This window comes from Bactrocera neohumeralis, chromosome 5 (assembly GCF_024586455.1).
Source record: "Bactrocera neohumeralis isolate Rockhampton chromosome 5, APGP_CSIRO_Bneo_wtdbg2-racon-allhic-juicebox.fasta_v2, whole genome shotgun sequence".
Taxonomy (NCBI): Eukaryota; Metazoa; Arthropoda; class Insecta; order Diptera; family Tephritidae; genus Bactrocera; species Bactrocera neohumeralis.
Genome location: NC_065922.1, coordinates 46252767 through 46271070, shown reverse-complemented (window position 1 = coordinate 46271070; position 18304 = coordinate 46252767). Strand labels below are relative to the sequence as shown.

The following is an 18304-nucleotide window of genomic DNA, read 5'->3' as shown; positions in this document are numbered from 1 at the left end:
CAAATCATAATTATCTGCATAATACAAAAACAGGATCAATTTTCCCCAAATTTGTGCGTTTTATTTCATTTTCGTTCATAAAACAAAGTCGTTTTCAAATTTTTCGACAACTAATCATATCTGGCAAACATTTTTTTTATTTTAAATTTTATTTTACAATTACTTACATATTTACATATATCGGCCTAGATAAATTTTTTCAGAATCCATAAAAAATATACAAACATTTATTTCTTTTAATAATAGGTCTAATGCCCGTTATAATACGTTAAGGAATATTTGTAAAAAGTTTGAAATAGAGTGTTCACATTTTCAGTCACTTTTATACTTCAAGATTTTTTTCAGAATTATTCCAAGACCCTTTAGATAATGTTGCATCACTAATTTTAGAGAATTTCAGCGTTGCCTTGCGACTAAGTTAGTAGTCCGTATATGTACATAATTGTTACCATTTTATTACCGATTAGACAATAGAGATTTTGCTTGATATATACTGAGCGTTGTTTATAAAATTCTAAGCTCGGAATTCTAAAATATCTTGAGATAATCTTGTAGCGTCGATATAAGTTTTATATTATTAAGAAAGTCAGCTACCCATCATAGCAAGGAGATTCGTGAATCAGTAACAATTTGCGGATTTCGAATATAATATATATTATGCCGAAACTTTTCAAAACTACCATTCTTGAGAAATCACGTTTAAAGCTGATTAGCCGACGCACAGTGGGCCCTGCCGCCCTATTTTCAATTCAAGAGTTATTTCTATGATTTTTCATAATTTTATTTTTAATATAATTTCAGTTAGTTAAACTAAAAAGCTTTTAAGAAAATTTAGCTACAGTTGTAATTAAAAATATTGGTTTTATTTAAAATTAAAAAAAAAAATTAAAAAAGCTCTAATTTAAAATTTAAAAAATTTTTTAAAAGTATGCTTGGCCCCGCCCTCTAATAAGTTAATTGTATATATCTCCTCAAACACTAACGCTACAACAACCAAATTCGCTCAGCACGAATATTACAAGTATTCCTACCTATAGTGTGTAACGGTACTGTTCAAAACTACTAAAAGTGTGATAAACCAATAATTAAATGCGCCAGAGACATTAAATTTTACCATCGAAATGGTATGAGAGAGCCTTATTGAAGTCTGTGTGACAATTGGACGATGGGCGGGGCACCGCCCTACTATATCTCGGTACTTGATTAACCGATTTCGAAAAAATTTGGTACGTGTTATATTTTCATTTATTTATTTATGTTATTTCTGTTGAAATGAGTGCAATCGGACAATAAATACGCCTACTGCCCTTATAGCTCAATTTAGAATTCCACTCGATTCTTTTACTTTCCAATACACAAACCACGAAGCAATTAATATATTGGGATTAAACTTTGGAGGATGGAGTCATGTGTAGAAGTTCACGCAAGTGAGGAAAGTTCTCTGATCGCCATTCACTTGGGAGTGGCCAGAAACGATTCTTTTACACATGGCTCAAGCAGCTCACTACTTCCGGTCTTTGACCAAGTATCCTCTGGGTAGCCTAAGAACATCCGTTCGAAGGCGAGCTAATGTGAGAAGGCGAAACATTCCCTACAAGGGTTGTGCGCTGGGCTTGGGACCCGCCACGTAAAAAAACAATACCAATGAAAACGTTAAAACAGCCTCGGATGAGAGACCCCCCTTTTGATGACGACCATGGCAAACGGAATAAGGACTACGATTTGAGGGCATGCACCTGGAATGTCCGGACCCTTAATTGGGAAGGTGCCGCTGCCCAGCTGGTTGATGTCCTCGCAAAAATAAAGGCTGACATCACCGCCGTCCAAGAAATGCGATGGACGGGACAAGGACAGAGACGAGTAGGTCCTTGTGACATTTACTACAGTGGCCATATAAAGGAGCGCAAGTTTGGTGTTGGATTCGTGGTGGGAGAGAGACTCCGTCTCCGAGTACTATCATTCACTCCGGTGAATGAACGTCTAGCCACAATCGGCATCAAAGCGAGGTTCTTCAACATATCGCTGATTTGCGCCCACGCCCCGACGGAAGAGAAGGACGATGTGACCAAAGATGCCTTCTATGAGCGCTTGGAGCGCGCTTATGAGAGCTGCCCCCGCCACGATGTCAAAATCGTGCTTGGCGACTTTAACGCCAGGGTGGGCAAAGAACATCCCCAAATGGGTTGAGGCTGATTGACTTCGCCGGGGCCCGAAATATGGTTATCTGTAGTACTAGATTCCAGCATAAGAAGATTCATTAAGCTACCTGGCTGTCTCCGGATCGAAAAACTACCAACCAGATCGATCATGTTGTGATAGATGGAAGACACGTCTCCAGTGTTTTAGATGTGCGTGCGCTCCGAGGTCCTAACATCGACTCGGACCACTATCTTGTTGCAGCTAAGATTCGCACTCGCCTCTGTGCAGCAAAAAACGCACGCCAACAAACACAAGGAAGGTTCGACGTCGAAAAGCTGCAATCACAACAGACTGCCGAACGATTTTCTACTCGGCTTGCACTCCTGCTCTCTGAGAGCACTAGTCAACAACTCGGTATAGGGGAACTGTGGGACGGCATTTCAAATTCCATACGTACAGCTGCAACCGAAACCATTGGTTTTCGGAAAGAGCAAAAGAACAGCTGGTACGACGAGGAGTGCCGTGTCGCAGCGGAGAGAAAACAGGCTGCCTACCTCGCAACGTTACGATCGACCACTACACGTGCGGGATGGGATAGATACCGAGAGTTGAAGAGGAAGCGAGACGCATTTGCAGACAGAAGAAGAAAGAGGCCGAAATGCGTGAGTACGAAGAGCTTGATAAGCTGGCCGACAGGGGTAATGCTCGAAAATTCTACGAAAAAAATGCGGCGGCTTACAGAAGGTTTCAAGACCGGAGCATACTCTTGTAGAACCCCCAAAGTGGATCTAGTCACTGATGCCCAGAGCATAGTTAAATTATGGAGGGAACACTTCTCAGCCTGCTGAATGGCAGTGAACGCACAACACCAGGAGAAGGAGAACCCGATTCCCCAATCGATGACGATGGAGCAGACGTTCCATTACCCGACCATGAAGAAGTTCGAATAGCAATTGCCCGCCACAAGAACAACAAAGCGGCAGGGGCCGACGGACTACCGGCCGAGCTATTCAAACACGGCGGCGAAGAACTAATAGGGAGCATGCATCAGCTTCTTTGTAAAATATGGTCGGACGAAAGCATGCCCAACGATTGGAATTTAAGTGTGCTATGCCCAATCCATAAAAAATGAGACCCCACAATCTGCGCCAACTACCGTGGGATTAGCCTCCTCAACATCGCATATAAGGTTCTATCGAGCGTATTGTGTGAAAGATTAAAGCCCACCGTCAACAAACTGATTGGACCTTATCAGTGTGGCTTCAGACCTGGAAAATCAACAACCGACCAGATATTCACCATGCGCCAAATCTTGGAAAAGACCCGTGAAAGGAGAATCGACACACACCACCTCTTCGTCGATTTCAAAGCTGCTTTCGACAACACGAAAAGGAGCTGCCTTTATGCCGCGATGTCTGAATTTGGTATCCCCGCAAAACTAATACGGCTATGTAAACTGACGTTGAGTAACACCAAAAGCTCCGTCAGGATCGGGAAGGACCTCTCCGAGCCGTTCGATACCAAACGAGGTTTCAGACAAGGCGACTCCCTATCGTGCGACTTCTTCAACCTGCTCCTGGAGAAAATAGTTCGAGCTGCAGAACTAAACAGAGAAGGTACCATCTTCTATAAGAGTGTACAGCTGTTGGCGTATGCCGACGATATTGATATCATCGGCCTCAACACCCGCACCGTTAGTTCTGCTTTCTCTAGGCTGGACAAGGAAGCACAGAAAATGGGTCTGGTAGTGAACGAGGGAAAACGAAATATCTCCTGTCATCAAACGAACAGTCGTCGCACTCGCTACTTGGCTCTCACGTCACTGTTTACAGTCATAACTTTGAAGTTGTAGATAATTTCGTCTATTTAGGAACCAGCATTAACACCACTAATAATGTCAGCCTAGAAATCCAACGCAGGATTGCTCTTGCCAACAGGTGCTTCTTCGGACTGAGTAGGCAATTGAAAAGTAAAGTCCTCTCTCGACGAAAAAAGCCAAACTCTATAAGTCGCTCATAATTCCCGTCCTGCTGTATGGTGCAGAGGCTTGGGCGATGACAACAACCGATGAGTCGACGTTACGAGTTTTCGAGAGAAAAAATCTGCGAAAGATTTATGGTCCTTTGCGCATTGGCCACGGCGAATATCGCATTCGATGGAACGATGAGCTGTACGAGATATATGACGACATTGACATAGTTCAGCGAATTAAAAGACAGCGGCTACGCTGGCTAGGTCATGTTGTCCGGATGGATGAAAACACTCCAGCTCTGAAAGTATTCGACGCAGTACCCGGCGGCGGAAGCAGAGGAAGAGGAAGACCTCCACTCCGCTGGAAGGACCAAGTGGAGAAGGACCTGGCTTCGCTTGGAATATCCAATTGGCGCCACGCAGCGAAAAGAAGAAACGACTGGCGCGCTGTTGTTAACTCGGCTATAATCGCGTAAGCGGTGTCTACGCCAATTAAGAAGAAGAAGAAGATTAAACTTTGCATGAATAGTGCCTATAGTATATGTCACTGTTCAAGCTCCTAGGTACCGAATATTTGGATCCCAGTACCTATGGTTGACTTTTGATCGAAAATACCGGTCAATGTGTGAGATATATAATTGAAATTATGGGATAATACTTCTCTGACAATGGTATGTCTGTATGTTAAAAATCGCTTGAATCAGGTCAATATTTCCCTAAGCCCCCATATACCTAATACATTATAAAGATTTTCGAACTTCCAGGTGACTTTATAATGGATATATCAGCCAATATTTGAGTTATCTCAATGAAATTGGAAGAGCGTATTTTAATCATGACACTTTATCTTTGTGCCTAAAATGAATAAAATTGGGCGAAAACTTGACTTACCCCCCATATAACTAATACCAGGACTTGCGAACATCCGGCTGACTTTACTCTAATCATAGTTTTTTAGTATGTGACATGTTAATAGTATGTGGTATTGAGAAAAATAGATAAAATCTGGTCGATACTACCCCAACTGTCATTTACATATATGTATGTATGTATATGTATATGCTTGGATTTCGATCCTCAGGATGACGTTTCACATCATAAAGCATTTTTCTAGCTTAGATTCTTGTAAGTTGCAAGAGTATAATATGTTCGGTTGCACCCAAATTTAGCCCTTCCTTACTTGTTTTTTTTTTCTAATTTAAATGAATGACTAGAGTCTTTAAAGGAAATTTCTTTTCGAATTCGTTTTTTTTAGCCAAAAATCTGTCTTCCCTTCCATGGGAGTTACTCCATTTGTCCTTAAACTCAAAAGCAAATACTATTATGCCATGATATCTTTAGCCATTGTCCCATAACTAAAATTTCAAAATATTTTACAAGCTGAGGCCTGTAAAAGAGATTACCTTTGGGCATGTGCCTACAAAATTTAATTTGAACACATTATTTTTAAAATAAGGAATATTAAAACAAAACAAAATTTAAAATATCAACAAAAAAAAATATATATACACAAAAAAAAAATACTTTCACAGTTATTTTGTATCACAAATTTTAGCGAAATACTTAAATAACTTATGCTTGACGATTTTATAATTTGTTCTGTAAACTTTTACATTCAGTTGACTTATATGCGCCTTTATCTGCTAATTTTCTTTTTTTTTTTGAATAAATATTAACAACCGTTATGTACTTGGCATTTATTATTATTTTTAACTAATTGTTGTAGCATTTTTTGTACTTTAAGTAAGTGTAAGCGGTTTTAAGGGAGCTTTATTTTTTATTTTTTAATTAATCCGAGAAATGAACCCTTTCGGCCCCACTGTGCGAAGTGAATAGTGAGGGCGAAGTCAAGTTTGGCGCTTGATATCTCTTAAACCAACATGCTTTCGATCAAACCCTTTATAGCACACATTTCCTTTTATGTCTACATTAGAAATATGCAATATAAAAACACTTAATTCCAACCGCGAAGGTATGCGGTCTTAATGAGTTTCAAATTTTCTTAGCGCTTATCACATTACAGCTTAAAGCAAAGGCTCTACATTAAAATATGGGTTTTCAATTAAAAATATTTACAATTCATATGTTTAAGAAATTTTATGAAATATCTCGTAAAAAAAGTTTATTTTATGCACATTTTCGAGTAAAAATAAATCTGTAAACAAAAAACGAAAGACTTAAGCCACAAACTTCATTATAAGCACAAAAAAGTTAGGCTGGCTTTATTGCGCCGCTAAAATCTACAAGAAATTTGCTTCTGAAATGTTCAGTGCATCTAGTAATATCTTCTTTGAGCAAAGAAATTGTCACAAATAAAAGTCAATTTATACGAAGTCACATGTTAATGAAGTTTATTCACTAGTTATAATACGACGATCTCTATTTTTCTTTTAGAAGCTGGTAGTTGCTGTTATATATTTGCTATTTTTTCAAGTTCTCTTTTTACTTATTTGTTTTTGTATTTCATTTCAAGCTCTTTATATTACCTTTACTTTGGTTTGTTATTGTTTCTATAATAAGTTCTAATCATACCTCTTTTTGCATCTCTTTTCGTTTTTGTGCAACACTGCTTTCTCGTGCACTCTTTTCTTACTAGTATAGTCAACTTACTATTATATTCTAAAAGTGTGTAGACATTTGTGTGTACATATATGCCTAGTGATCTATTGAATTCCAAATTTTAGTGATTTCTACCTTTTAATTCTTTTGTCTGCTGTTTTGCTTGGTACATACCTACATACATGTAAAAAAATATATATATATAACTACTACAGCTACTAAACTAGTGACCAAAGTGCCTGAATATTTATGACTATCATACTTATATAAACGGTGACTTGGCCATTTGCGCCGCTCAGTCGATTGTGAGCATTGACCGAAGTAGAGATTTTCATAAGCAAAAGCATTAAGCCTTTTCTAATTTTATCTAAGAAGTGTTTATTGAAAGAGAGCAATGCGGTGCTTTCAGTGGTGTGTGTTTTTATTTTTGATAACAGTACTTCATTCGTGTGGTAAGTTTCATTTTATAAGCATTTCGTTTCTTTTTCAATGCAATTCTTCATTTATTTTCACTTCCATAGTTTGCCATCCGCTTGGCATACGCATCGCTTCACTGGCCAAACAACACGAATCGCTTCAAGCTTCAAGTGATTTTGACGATTACGAACTCGATGATGAAGTTGTTAGTGACTCACTTGCTGATGATAGCAATGATAGAGCCGATCACTTGCTCAGTGACGATGATAAGGAGCATAATGATGACATTTATGAGAACTACGACGACGTTAACGATTTAGGTGATAATGTTAAGGACGAAAATGATGATGAGGAATTTAACGATAATGATGATGAACATCACGATAAAGTGATTGAAGAGAATGACATCGAGAACAATTCATCAGATGATGACATGGGTCGGATAGCTGGTTACCGACCTGATGTAGCTTTGACAAGTCCATTGGAGTATTATAATTGAAAGAGATGAGACAACGCTTTATGAGTAGCGAATGCACTGAACTAAGAAAATGTATTTATAAGCTAGTTAAGTACAGTTGAAATGCTAAAATTCACCTACTTATGTGTATGTGTGTATAAGCATAATATTAGAGATAAAATCAAATGTTTACAACATTTTTCTGTTCTTTGTAGTTTTCTTATATAATACCCAAACTCACTTACTTCATTCGAACTTGATCGCTGCGAATCATGTCTGAACTTGAAGGATAACTTCTGATCGTAAAAGCATGACGCAACAGCAGTATATGTTGTTGTTGTAACGCGTAACTTATCCTCGTTAGGATGATAAGGATTAGATATGTAAGTTGTCATCGACGTCATCCAACGGTAGGCCAAAGAAACGTGCTGTTTCGGCGGGGTCGGACCAAAAGGAGAGGGGTGTCAGATGAGTGGGGTTAGTGGGACATGCAAAGAGGTGGCCACAGCCATATGCAGACTAATTGACGCAGTACATATAATAGATACGCCGGGGTCTATTCAGGATAAGTAGGAGTTTAACCTGCTAAGTTGCCAGTATGAAGCTGCGCAAGGCTCACAATCGCTTCTCGCGGCAACTACAACTCCAAGTACGCCATTCACTAAATTGGTGGTCTGTGCTTGTCGGCAGTTAGTTGCGTCCGAAGTCTAGTCGGCGTACTTTTTGATGTCATCGACGTAGTTGAGGAATGACTTTCCGCTCCAAATAGGTGACTGCAGGGATAGTTTCTCCGAAAGCACTTCAGCAGGAACTCCCTGAAGAGACATCAAGAGGCATGATGTCGTAGTTCGGAGTGCAGTGTTCTATCAAATTTCGAGCTTCCTCAACTGCGTTTCATTGCATCCAGGCGAACATATTGGGGCGTCGTAGTTAAGAACCGGCCGGCCGATTGCCTTGTAAGTTGCCAATAACGCTTCTTTGTCCTGTCCCTATGAGCTACCGACTATCGACTTGAGGACTTTGTTGCGGCTCTGTAACTTTGGCGATAATCGCGGTCATGTGAAGAAGGAAGGAGCACAGAATGTCAAATGTCACACCTAAAATCTTACGATAATTGACAGCCGGAATCTTAACGCCATCGACTGCAATATACAGGTCAAGTCTGTGCTACTTCATCCAGTTTGTGAATATGGTCGCTGTGGATTAAGTGGGAGAGAATATTAAGATCCGTACAGCGAGAAAGGTCGGAGGGACAACCGTTTACCTTTGAACACTTTCCATCGATTACATTGCCCGACGTCAATATCGTACAATCGTCAGCGTACGAGGTGAAGAAAGTTTCCTTTGGTGGCTGCTGGAGTTTAGAGATGTAGAAGTTAAACAATAGCGGGGAGAAGACACCACCCTGCGGAACCCTTTTTTTAATTCACACCAGTTTTGAGTTTTTACCTCGAAATAGTACAGATGATTGACGACCGCTCAGGTGGTTCATGGTTCACCTCTTCAGTCCTGGACGGAGCGGAATTTTTTCGTTGTCTTGCAGTAGCAAGACGGTTTTGACGGTGTCAAAAGCTTTTGACGAGTTCAACACTACGAGGATCGTTGTCTCGCAAGGTGATTTCTGGTTAAGGCCACGAACTATCTAGACTAAGTGCTGTTGTGGTACTGTGCACTTGCCGGAAGCCATGCTGGTGGCTTGCTAAGCTCAGGTGGAGTGTGAAGGTCAGCAGTAGCAAAGCTTCAAGTGTCTTCACTATTGAGGAGACGAGAGTTATTGGACGATAGAACTCCACAGTTTATGTCCTTCGTAATGCCTTTAACGAAGAAGAATGCGTTGCAGAGATCGAGTACGAACAAACGTACGTCCGGAATATGGAGGGTGAAGATTAAAAAATTATTGGGAACGGAGTTCTTAATTTCCATTCTCAAATTTGTACAGTCGTGATGATTTATAATAAAAAAAATTTATTATAAAAAAGTTCAAAATTTAAAAAAAAAAAAATTTATTTATAAAAATGTACTTTTTGTTAAAAATCGAAAACAATTCAACGATTCCATTCAATCGTAAGCATTAGGCTGCTCGTATACTCAAAAGTTTAAAGGTATTTTTTTCAAGTATTAAATTTTTGAAAATTTACAGCTCCAAAATATTTCATATGAAGTCCAAAAGAAATTTTCAATGTCTATTTTGGATGGTATGACCAGAAACTCTCATTTGTCAATCATCGATATCGGAGTAATATAGGATATAGCATTTGTATCTTTTGATGGAAAATTATTTTCTTTGAAAAGATATCTTCACGATTCGTGTTCTAGTTTTCATAAAAACATAAAAATTATAATCTAAACACGATTTCATTCCCCACGAAAGTATATTTCCGCTAAAAACTTCAGAACTTTTAACGTTCTTAATAACTTCAGCTAATTGAGCTATTTTAGCAAATTAACCTACGAAGGAGCGTAGCCTACTAGTGGGCTATCTGAGCTGAATAAAAAGTCCGAATATGCAAACATATATTATAAAATACATGTTTTATTTAAAATATCGAAAAAAATCTATTCTAAAGACTGAATTTTTTAATTTTTTTTACATCTTTAACCTACATTCACCTAAGAATTGTATTGTTAACGAATAAGAATAATTTTGATTCACCAAAACTACACAAAATGTAGATTTTTATGCAGTTTTTAATCATTGCCACGATCGACATGTATTTCGACTGCCTGAAAATATGCAATGCAAATAGAAAATACTAATTAAAGAACTTCAAAATCGCCTTTATTCTATTTAACACTTTCTTTAAGCAACACGTTTGTTCACTGTGCTATAATTAACATGTAAATTAGTTAGGCTTAACACTGATCAGATATAATTAGAGAAAAAACAATCTTTTAATTGCACCTCAAAAACCGGTGATGTTTTTGGTGAAATTTCAGTTAATATTTGATATATTTTACTTTTAATTGAATAGTTTAATTTAAAATATCATACATATGTGCTAAGCGAAAGCCATTACATTGAAATAAAACTAATATCATCAAATTATTTATATTAAATAGTAATAAGTAGCAACTCCTCTATCCACAAAACGAAAATGAAAATTTTGCATTTCTATTGACTTTGTTATTAAACATAAACTCAACCGACTGTAGTTTTTCTCGTTTCCAAATTCAAACCTTTTATCATTGAAGCCTTCTTGTGACAAAAAGTGTTAGAAAAGTAGAGCTAGTTATTTTAAAGCACATATAATACATAGTACATTTCGACGTTCCCTCCCTTTTTAAAGAAAAAACACTGAAACTTTAAAATTTAAAAGGAATATTTATTACCTTTCGAAAGAACATTATTTGGCATTTGTTTTTGAAGATTATCTCTTTCAAATGTTGGCCACGGCTACGTCTCAGATCCATCCGTTGAGCTTAATTTTCGATAACCTCTGTTCGAGCATTTCGACAGGCAACTGGCGAAAGACACGCCACGGTGATGTTTTACTCCAAGGCCTGCATCGAAGCAGGATTGTCCATATAGACTTAAGACTTTACATATCACAAAGGCAAAAGTATAACGGTATGATTTCATACGATCTTGGTGGTCAATCGACCGTCCCAATACTTAAAATTAACTGCTCATTGAAGTTTTCTCTCAATATATCCATTGATTGATGCGATGTGTGGGAATTGGCGCCGTCTTGTTGAAACCAAATGTCGCCGAGACCACGAGCTTCAATTTCAGGTATCAAATATTATGACGCTGTATTTAGTACGCTTTTAATTTCAGGGTTACATGGGTTTCCTCGGGCAAAATATAACATTTTTTAAACAATTCTTTCTCATATTATTTAATTCTTTGCGTAATTTATTCAGGAGCATTTTCATTTATTTATACCGATAGATTGGAAATTATACACCTTTGACTTTCGTTTCACTCCTTTTCGTTTTATTTTCGATGATTTCATATACGTTTTGAATTTTTATACAATTTATGTTTAATTTCTTTTCTTTTGAGATCAGTTATTTAGACTTCAATAAAATTTATTTGTTTTTTTATTGTTTTACACTTGCGTTAAAATATTACAATACAATTTATTTTTAATTTCTTTTCCTTCTTTGATATAAATTATTCACACTTTTATATAATTTAACTCCCTTTTTAATTGGTCTGCTTTCTCGCTAAAGAATGCTTTCTCATAAAAAGACTCGTGTACGCGTGCGTCGGTGTACGTTTTTAATCTAATAAAAAGTATGAAAAAAGTCCAGCTTCACCATCCTTTTTGTAAGTTTAAGAACAAAGTGTGGTGTCCTCATCCGTGGTGAAATTGTGTGTGGTTTAGTCGTATATGTAGCGATGTGTGGTGCTTGTATGTAATGGGACTCGTAAGTGTGGTTTATGTATGGAGGTGCATCAGTGATGTGTTTTTTCCTTGAATATCGTGTTGATGTGGTGAGTGATGTGTTGTATTGGAGTGTGCTATTTAGGAGGGAATTTTCGCTCATTTCGACACATATAAAAAATTAAATGTTTTACTAGAATTTTTTATTTCCACAAACAGACTCTATTAGCAAAGAAATTATGAAATCCCCCTCGGAAAAAAGATACACCTGCGTTGGCAGGATAACTCCTTATGGGATCATCTAAAGTGAAGAAATACTTGTTTTACTTAAAACCTTAAGTTACAACTTGGACGAAGGTAAAGAGAACTGAAAAGTGGATTTTCGACAGACATTTTTACAAAAAAAAAGAAAATTTAATTGAAAATTTCGCAATGTTTTTTTATTCAAATAGTTGTAATCCAAAAAAATCCTTTGTCCAAGTCTTTGAGAGTTGTTTCTCAAAAACCTGTGTGAAATTTCATGAAAATCGATTAAGTAGTTCTCGAGGAATCTTGCCAAACGACTTCAAAAACACAGTTTCGAGAAAAACGCGTTTAAAGACGGCGCACTTAGCCTACCTAGCCTCGAACGCACAAGTGCTCAAGGCTGTGTGTCCGAAACTACTATTCTCGGATCAATGTAAAAATTAGGACAATTTTCTAGAGGTGTTGCAGAATTTAATAGACAACAAAAAAAAATCGGATTTTTTGAAACTCGTAAGCCCATGTAACCCCTTACAATCTCGCAGAATAAACTTCAAGTTATACTGAACAGGTGTATATATTAATTTTTGTCCCTTCGGTTAGTGGGATACATAGTCTTAAAAAAGCCGTTGATTTTACAAATCCCCCAAATATAACCACAATAATCGTACAGACTTAACTCGTTATTAGAACAAAAATTCAATGGTCTTGATCTCTATCTCTATCTTTATCTGTTATATTTACATGTTTGATTCGACAATAAGTAATACGGTTGTTGGTTGAGTAAGACTACATCTTTTTGCACATCTTTTCACTAAATCCACTTTGATATACATACGAAGCGTTTATTGATTACTCGTACGAATTGTTTAAATATCATATTAATTTTATTTCTTTAATGAAATTTACATGCAAACGAAGATTTCGTACACAATGCTTTTCTCTTCGCTTATTTTTATACCCTGAACAGGATATATTAAGTTTGTAACACCCAGAAGGAAGCGTCGGAGACCCTATAAAGTATGTATATAAATGATCAATATGTTGAGCTAAGTCGATTTAACCATATCCGTCTGTCTGTCTGTCCGTCTGTATATACATATACGAACTAGTCCCTCAGTTTTTAACATATCGTTTTGAAATTTTGCAAACGTCATTTTCTCTTCAAAAAGCTGCTCATTTGTCGGAACTGCCAATATCGGACCACTATAACATATAGCTGCCATATAAACTGAACGATCGGAATCAAGTTCTTGTATGGAAAACTTTCGCATTTGAGGTTTTATCTTCATGAAATTTGACTTGGATTACTGCTTCAGGTAATAATATAATCTTCGCATAAATTGTTCAGATCGGATTACTATAGCACACATCTTCCATACAAACTGGACACATAGTTACTAAAATATATGCACCCCGTGAAGGGTATATTAGCTTCGGTGCAGCCGAAGTTAATGTGTTTTCTTGTTTTTTATTTCATTGTAGCTAGTTAACATAAAATGCTTACAATTACATACAACTGTCATACAAACTGAAACTAACCATCAAAAGTAAGTTCTTGTGTGGAGTATTTTATATTTGTGAAGGGTATTATAGCTTCGGATCAACCGAAGTCAACGTTTTTACTCGTTTACTTAGGAGTTTTTAACTTATTTTTAAAAGGGTCACAAAAATTACATTTTTTACTGCAAACTTTTTTACATACTTACATATTCATATATAGATAATTTCTAGTGAAATATAAACACCGATCGGTAAAGAAAAAGCTGTAATATTTATACTCTAAACAGTATAATAGTTTGCCATGAAGCTTGTAACATCCAAAAGCTGTCTGGATATACGTGAATTGATCCCTCGGTTTCTGAACTATCATTATAAAATTTTGCACTCATAGACATAGAGGCTACTCATTTGTCTAAACCGCCGATATCGTTCCCCAATAAAAGTGTTGCCATACAAAGTGATCGTTCAACATCAAGTTATTGTACAGACAACCGTTTCCTTTGGGAAATTATCCTGAAAAGGCTTGGCACAGATCGGACCCCTAGACCATATACTCGTAGAAGCCATAAAAACTAACCTAACAAAGTACAGACAAAGATTTGTATATACCCTTTCATACATAATATATACCTGTGAAGGGTATTATAGCTTCGATGAAGCCGACAATAACGTTTTTATACTCTTACAACAAAGTTGCTAAGGAGAGTATTATAGTTTTGTTCACATAACGGTTGTTTGTAAGTCCTTAAACTAAAAGAGTCAGATATAGGGTTATATATACCAAAGTGATCAGGGTGACGAGTAGAGTTGAAATCCGGATGTCTGTCTGTCTGTGCGTCCGTCTGTCCGTCCGTCTGTGCGTCCATTTGTCCGTCCGTATGTCTGTCCGTCTGTCCGTCCGTCCGTCCGTCCGTGCAAGCTGTAACTTGAGTAAAAATTTAGATATCTTGAACTTGAACTTGGTACACGTATTTCTTGGCTTCATAAGAAGGTTAAGTTCGAAGATGGGTAAAATCGGCTTACTGCCACGCCCACAAAATGGCGGAAACCGAAAACCTATAAACTGTCACAACTAAGCCAGGGGCCCCGCCCCCTACTCAGTTTTTTGTACATATCTCGGAAACTACTATAGCTATGTCAACCAAACTCTATAGAGTCGTTTCCTTCCATCATTTCCATATTTAGTTTAAAAATGGAAGAAATTGAATAATAACCACGCCCACCTCCCATACAAAGGTTATGTTGAAAATCACTAAAAGTGCGTTAACCGACTAACAAAAACCGTCAGAAACTCTAAATTTTACGGAAGAAGTGGCAGAAGGAAGCTGCACCCCGGCTTTTTTTCAAAATTGAAAATGGGCGTGGCGCCTCCTACTTATGGACCAAAAACCATATCTCAGGAACTACTATACCGATTTCAATGAAATTCGGTATATAATATTTTCTTAACACCCTGATGACATGAACGAAATATGGGTGAAATCGGTTAACAACCACGCCTTCTTCCAATATAACGCTATTTTGAATTCCATCTGATGCCTTCTCTGTATAATATGTATATACATTAGGAAATGAAAATACAATTCAATACTCAAAGTACACAAATTGATCTAATCTAATTAATTTTACAGCAAAATAAAGAAATATGTAAATTATTATCACTTTATCATGCGAGAGTATAAAATGTTCGGTGACACCCGAACTTAGCCCTTCCTTACTTGTTTCTTGAAGAATTCGGTCTTAAATCAAACCTGGTAAACTAGTGAAATTTTAAATGATATGAGTAGGCATTTGCACCATATTTAATATTTAGTTCTTTCTTTTGAATTCCTCCACATTTTCGTGTACTTGTACGCATGCGTGAATTTCACTTTTTCATTTCTGCACTTCTATAATTTTTGTGCGAGATTTCTTCAATTATTTCAAGTGGTTTATGCATTCAGGCGTTACTTTGCTTTACGTATGGGCATGTAATGGTTTGCTAGGTTTGCCCACAAGGGGCTGGTGACTTGTTGTTCTTGCTTCATTTTGCCATTTAACGCTGAGCGTGGAGAAAAGGTAAACAACAGTGAATGGTCAAGTTCGCATTTGAATATTTTGCACGCATTTCGGCACATTTGTAATGAAGTTCATTCGAAAGCTACTCGCATGTGCGTCGCTGTCATTGCTGATGACGGCTAGATGAGCTGTTAAGCAGGTAAGATATATACAAAGCCCTTATTGTTGCTGTTGCTGTACACATTGTGGCTGCGTACTAAGCAAATAGCTGGTGGCAATCTAACTGTTTCGTTGCACGCTTTTTATTTTCCAATAAAGCCATTTTTTTTTCTTCTGAACGTGAACACAGGCTTTACCTACTTAGAGTGATAGCCTAGCAACATTCATGTGTGCTATGTAAGATCCATTGTTGCGCCCCAAAAGTGCCGTACAATGGTAGTTATTTCATGTAACTAGACGCCGCAAATGCACTGTCATTGCCCATGTGATTATTTGCTCAGTGGCATATCGATTTTTCTAAGCTGTCGTATAAAAGCGGCTCCCTTGGCTGGATAATCTATCAAAGTTCAATTAACTTTCTTACTGATCGCACACATTGGAAAGTTCTTTTACCGCACGGCATAGGTAAAGTAGTTCCAAATGAAGTATAACGCACTCATATTTGTCCTTTCGGCCGCCTTGGTGCTGTGCGCACAAGCTGAGCCCGAACCTGAACCCAAAGCCGAGCCAGAACCCGCCAAAGGTATGTACCGATACAAAACATTTAATATTTTTGAAATTTCTTAACTCAAATCATTATTTTCTAGGTCAACGCGCTGTTTTTCCACGCTTCCGTTCCGCCGCTGATGTGAAAGAAGCACGCGATGCTGAAAACGTTGAGGATGAAAGTGACGCCGAAGTCGAGGCGAGTGCTAATGAAAGCGCCACACCCAATAAGGGTGCCAACGCTTCCAGTGGTCGTTTGTTCTTGAAGAAATTCTTACTCTTTAAGAACATGTTCGGTCAACAACAACAACCCATCATTCCAATTGTTATTGCCGGCGCAGGTTCAGGAACTTCACCAACTTCTACCACTTCACCCACCTCCACCACGGTCACCTCCACAGGTTCCATACCAACAGCAACCGGTACAGTCAGCACCTCACCCACAACAACATCACGTGGCGATGGACTCAAACGCCATGAGGAGCAGGCGCTGGAAGAGGCTGTCGCTGCGGCCGACGAAGAGGAATTGCAAGCAGCACTCGCTGCCGGCGCCCAAGAATATGTGGTGACAGATCAGGAAATTCGCGGCACATCCGAATCGAAGGCCACCAGAAATCCGGCACGTGTTAATTTACGTCGCCCTGGCGCTAAGAAAGGTCAAATGGTGACTGTGCGCATACCACCAAAATATCGTAAATACTTCAAGAATGGTCAGAAGGTCATGCTGAACACCAGCAATCGTCCCGGTAAGCGACGTGTTGTGCAGAAGAAACGCATCAACCGTGTGCGCAGACGGAAGGGCGGCAAAAGACGTCGCGTCCAGAATTAATTTGAAGCAATCAATGTATTCTACATACACGCATATGGATAATGTTTTAGGAAGGAAATGAAAACTTGCACCTTAATTTATTATGAAATGCTCTGGAAATGTTGCGATTAACTTATTTATTATTTGGAACCTAAATAAATTAACAATTTTTTAGAGTAAAAGTGGAGTTTGTTAATTCGTTTTGAGAAATATTTTGGACACTGGATTTTTATATAAATCTGATCCAAAGCAGACCATAAGTGTTTTGTATGTATAGTATTTTTAATTTTTTTTTAATTTTCAATTATATTCCCCCAGAAAGGCGTTTCTTATAAAATTGCTAATAAGCCATCAACTCTTCTTCAGGGGTTACATGGGCTTACGGGTTTCAAAAAATCTAATTCTTTCAGTGTCTTATTAAATTCTATAACACCACTAGAATATTGTCCTAAATTTTCAGGTTGATCTGGGTAATAGCTTGGGAGATTCAGCCTTGAGAGCCTGTGCTAGGCTAAATGCGCCGTCTTTCAACGCGTTTTGCTCGAAACTGTGTTTTTGAAGTCGGTTGGCAAGATTTTTCGAGAACTACTTAATCGATCTTCATGAAATTTTACGCAGATCTTTGAGATACTATCCTTAAAGACTTGGATTTTCTTTTCCATTTACAACTATTTAAAAAAAAATATCTCGAAATTTTCATTTTTTTGTAAAAATGTCAGCCAAAAATCCAAATTTCAGTTTCTGTATTAGTAGTGGATGTTTGTAAAAATAAAAAATTCTAATAAAATATTTAATTTTTTATTTGAGAAAATTGTTGGAAAAGCCCTTTTTTATGCAAACCCATTACATTTTTATTATTATGCTTACCACTTGGCATAATTAAGTTCCCATCAAATATGTTTTTATTTTATGAAGAAAGTTTAATTTATATAACTTAGCTGGAATATTTCTATAGTTAATAATGCGGCTGATATAAAAATTACGATTTGCTAATATCACAGTGGCAAAAAACTAAAGTTTTCAGCTACTGAACTTTTTTTGTGCTTTACAACTTAGAACTAGTACAAGTTGAAATAGTTGCCAACTTAAAACAGAAAACATTATGCCGAAATTTTGAGAAAAATTTTAAATAATTCGACTTAATTAGTGAATAAATATTAGTTTGTACATAAG

The 18304-nt window shown here is 37.4% G+C and overlaps 2 protein-coding genes across 2 annotated transcripts in view; both read left to right on the top strand.

Moving 5' to 3' along the window:
* The window catches only part of LOC126758939 (irregular chiasm C-roughest protein), a 724984-nt gene that overhangs the window by 132452 nt on the left and 574228 nt on the right, over positions 1-18304 (top strand). The window lies entirely within an intron of this gene.
* On the top strand, positions 16258-17152 carry LOC126759290 (uncharacterized). Its single transcript, XM_050474026.1, has 2 exons — positions 16258-16360; positions 16425-17152. The coding sequence occupies exons 1-2, from the start codon at positions 16258-16260 to the stop codon at positions 17150-17152; spliced, it is 831 nt and encodes a 276-aa protein (XP_050329983.1).